At 38.0% G+C, this 4,274-nt stretch overlaps 2 protein-coding genes across 2 annotated transcripts in view; one reads left to right on the forward strand and one right to left on the reverse strand.

Annotated features, from left to right (window-relative positions):
- Positions 1-3,081, forward strand: part of LOC107679168 (V-type immunoglobulin domain-containing suppressor of T-cell activation-like) — an 11,047-nt gene extending 7,966 nt beyond the window's left edge. The window contains exon 7 of the mRNA XM_016474655.1: positions 1,632-3,081. Coding sequence (XP_016330141.1) covers positions 1,632-1,666 — 35 coding nt within the window. The 3' untranslated portion in view covers positions 1,667-3,081. The remainder of the gene's footprint in view (positions 1-1,631) is intronic.
- Positions 1-4,274, reverse strand: part of cdh23 (cadherin-related 23) — a 270,976-nt gene that overhangs the window by 32,028 nt on the left and 234,674 nt on the right. The window lies entirely within an intron of this gene.

Below are 4,274 nucleotides of genomic sequence, written 5' to 3' on the forward strand. Positions count from 1 at the left end.
GTCTCTCTCACACACACACACACACACACACACACACACACACACACACACACACACACACACAAAACTGTAATCCAACTCCAGCTAGATTGCTAAAGCTTGTCACTGCTATGCAGGCGACAAGAAACATCTGGGGAAGCTCTACACACACAGATACACACACAATAATGGTACATACACAATTTTAAACAAATGCGCAGACATCAGACAGATATTTTTTTCTTCCTCATGGTAGGCGCAGGATGTACCCACAGTTTCTATTAAAAATTAACACGCATGCAAATCTGCACACAATCAAACAAAACCCAGAGTCTCGTGTGTAGGCGAACACTATGAGGTCCAGCTCAGTCTCCGCACATACACAGACAAACGCCTCCTCTACTTTAACCTTTAACTCAGCGGAATCTACAGAATGTCAATTTCCCCTTTTCTCCCTCATTTCACAACACTCATTTCTGCTTCTCTGACAGCAAACTGGATTCTGAGAAACCGAGAACGTGTGTGTGCGCATGCGTGCCTACTTTCATGTGTGTTTCTTCATTATACATGACCTATTGGCACATACACAGACAGATCTGTATTCCCACACAGACACGTTTATGTCAATGTTAAACAAGCTTGCAAACATTTTACCTACTTAATGTGACTTATACTGAAGCAAAACAAGATTATCACTGATAAAATATAGGGTGGGACTTAACCTTTAGTAACTGATTGGATCATACAAAATGGGCAGTCAGCTGAAAAGGAAAGTTGTAACCAACCAAGTTATTGTATTTTGATAGATTACGAAAACACACACATTTTAGAATAATATAAAAAAAGTAAAGTTTTCATAATGAAAAAAATGATACGATTTGAAAAGATATGTAAGATTTGTTTTGAATTGCGACATTATGATAAAGTACATTTTTCATCGAAATGCATCCAAGATTATGTACAGTATTTATTTACCAATTTTCATTATTCTAAATGTTATTTATGATTAAGATTATGATTTTGATAATGAGAATTTGGGGTGAAATGTTCTTAATAAGCCCATAAATATGTATTAGGAGAGTAAATGGGGTAAATTCTCATTTCATGATGACTTAAAGACCTTAAAATATCATAGGAAAGAGAGTTTTCCTTGCTATTTTGAGATAAATTGCATAATAAATGCAACTTTCCTGCAGCTCAAACAATGTCGAAATGATGCATTCAGTTCCGAAAGAATGAAAAAACTTGATTTAATGTATACCTTGAATGCAATATAAGTTGCATCGCCACATGCATAAATGGAAAATACTTATGGAAGATCTAAAATTACTATGTAAACACACACACCAGTACACTACTATTCATAATGCAAAGCTCCCACACCATCCCATTCAGACCATTCACTGACACTGCAAAAACATTTAAAACGGCACATTTACATATGGTCCGCCCACACAGCCTGGCAACAGCACATATTTCATATGTAAAGAGTACACAATCAAATCAGAGGGCATTTACTTCACTTCTAAGTCTTAAAGGTGCAGCAGCAAAAACAGACTTGTTAATTATATAGATCAGAGAAAAATGGTAACTAAACTAAATTATGGCTTATTTAACACTATAAGCTAATAATTTTACTATTATTTTTCCAGAACCCATCCCTGAGTCTCCCAACTTAATGGACTAAAACGTGTCCCGCTCACCCCAGGAACATCGAGTTCTTCTTCCATCTCCTCCACATCATCATGCCTCTGTTCTTCCTGTCTTCTGCAAAGATGATGAGGAGAGACCCACCCCAAAAAATGAGAACTGAACTCTCTGCTATTACGGTGGGACCCCTTATCTGGTGACGTCTGTGTCTTTCTGCTGACTGTCCTTAAATGGGTTTCCCAAGAAGGAAAATCGCACTATTTCACAAATTAGGGCACTAGGAGAGCACGATTTCACGAAGAGGATCCAAAGATTTTCTTTTGTGGCATTTGAGTTGAAAAATTGATTTCAGCTAAGCTGTTTGCACACATTTCTGTTCATCACGTGCTTCGTGTGTCAGTCACACTGTGGTTGCACTTAAAAGACCGTTTTACTCTCTTTCTTTCTTCTGTAATCTGTCTATCCCCATCCTCACCTCCTTTCTCAATTAAACAATCAGTTCATCCGCTCTCTTCTAGAGGTCAGGATATATTAATACCTCATTCTTCACTCCTGTTTTACCCATCTCAATAGGTATTTCCTCCATACTCAGTATGTCAGTGCCAAAGTACTCAGTTATCACTTTATCACTGAAATGGTGCCAGTGCTGGTCCCAGATGAGGTGCTTGGCTGGAAAATCTGCAGATCTCAGAACCACTTGAGAGCCGAATGAAGACGCAAATGACTATTTGTTTTAAAATGTGAAATAATCAATAATACAGTGTCTTTATGAAATGGGCCCAGATTGAGACCAGCACCGGCACGTTTCGGTGGAAAAGGGATGTTCTCAGTACACTCACCGTCAGACCTGCTGAGAAACAATGGGCGATTTAAATCCCTCTTGCGGTGACTGTGGTGCTTTTATGATGTATGTAGCTTTATGATGCATTCTGTCAGAATGAGTGCAGATTTCTTTTGTGGTAAATATTACATCGGTGAAAATCAAACACAATGCCACTCTCTTGCGTCTCCAATGTCACTTGTGGCTTTAAGGGGCCTGAGGGCTATCTATTTTGTATTGAATTTTTATCTTATATATATGTGTGTGTGTGTGTGTGTGTGTGTATGTGTGTTTACATTATTTTCCATCAAAAAAAAAAAAAAAAAAAAGAAGCAAAGAGCTGGTAAACGTTTTCAGGAAGCTTAAGAATTTAAATCCACTGCCATAAAGAATGCCAAAACTTTGCTTTGTGTATGAATGGATGGTTTGTAGGTGAATGGTTGCAAATATTGTAAATAAATATGCCATTGAACCAGTTTGTACATTTGAAGTTGCACATGTGCCTGTACAAAGTGAATACCGTATATGTAGCTCCAGTGGCAATGCTGTGACACAACTGCCGATACAATAGAAAACCAATTGCTTATATCTTGTTTTATAAAAATACAAACAAATAAAAAGTTGTGGTGAGAGCTGAGAGTCCTTGTGCCGTGTTTATGCAACAAATAATCTCTTCAATCACACGGAAGAGTCTGAGACAGCAGACAGTCAACCGATGGGTGACGGTGCCTCTAAACCTTTATCAGGAACTTACCCAACTTCTGCTAAAAAATAAACACTTTAACTAGGATGAAGCTGTTGTTCAAGTTAGGGTATCATCTCTGTTAAGTGGAGTTATTTGAAAGTCAACCTATCCCTAAAATGTAGTTTCAATCTGTAGCTTTTTGAGCACTCAGCATCTATTAGATGGTTTTAGAATGTGGATACAGATACTAGAGGCCCAAAAGTCACACTTGATGAAACCCAGACCGCTGTGAGGTTCACAACAGGAATCAACGAGCTCTTTAGAATGCAACTTCCTGTTTCAGAAATAAGGCAGGTTGTGGTTTCCTGTTTTTGCCGTTTAGTTGTTAAGACAGGCTTTTTAAAGAGTAAATGTAGTATCTTATATTTAGTCAAAAAAGAAAAGATCAAGGAAAAACTTGTGATGTATTAATGTACGGGTGGGATTTTATTGAATCCACTGGGATCTGACTGGATCTTGAAATGTAGGCTAATATATTACTTTTCTTCACCCATGTGGCCTTGGTGAATAAATTGGAGGAGGAGATTATTTTGATGATAGATTACAAAGAAAAAACAGACTGCCAACACACAAACACTTACTGATAAAGGCGCCATTCCATCATCTTCCACAGTCACAGTGAGTGTGTACTGCTGCTGTTTTTCTCTGTCAGGAGGTGATGGACGGGTCACAATCTCTCCCGTCATACGGTCCATTCTGAAGGTCAGGTCTTGGTTCCCACCGGTGATGTAGTACGACAGCATGGCATTGGGTCCGATGTCACGATCTGTTGCTATGACACGCAGGACCGACGTACCACCACCCACATTCTAAAACACACATAGATATACCCAGTGTTATTTCAGTCATATTTCATATATGTGACCCTGGACCACAAAAACAGTCATAAGGGTACATTTTTCGAAATTGAGATTTATACATAATCTGAAAGCTGAATAAATAAGCTTTCCATTGATGTATGGTTTGTTAGGATCTGGAATCTGAGGGTGGAAAGAAATCAAAATATTGAGAAAATTGCCTTTAAAGTTGTCCAAATGAAGTTCTTAGCAATGCATATTACTAATCAAAAATTAAGTTTTA

The sequence above is a fragment of the Sinocyclocheilus anshuiensis genome, unplaced genomic scaffold, assembly GCF_001515605.1.
Source record: "Sinocyclocheilus anshuiensis isolate Anshui unplaced genomic scaffold, SAMN03320099.WGS_v1.1 scaffold300, whole genome shotgun sequence".
Classification (NCBI taxonomy): Eukaryota; Metazoa; Chordata; class Actinopteri; order Cypriniformes; family Cyprinidae; genus Sinocyclocheilus; species Sinocyclocheilus anshuiensis.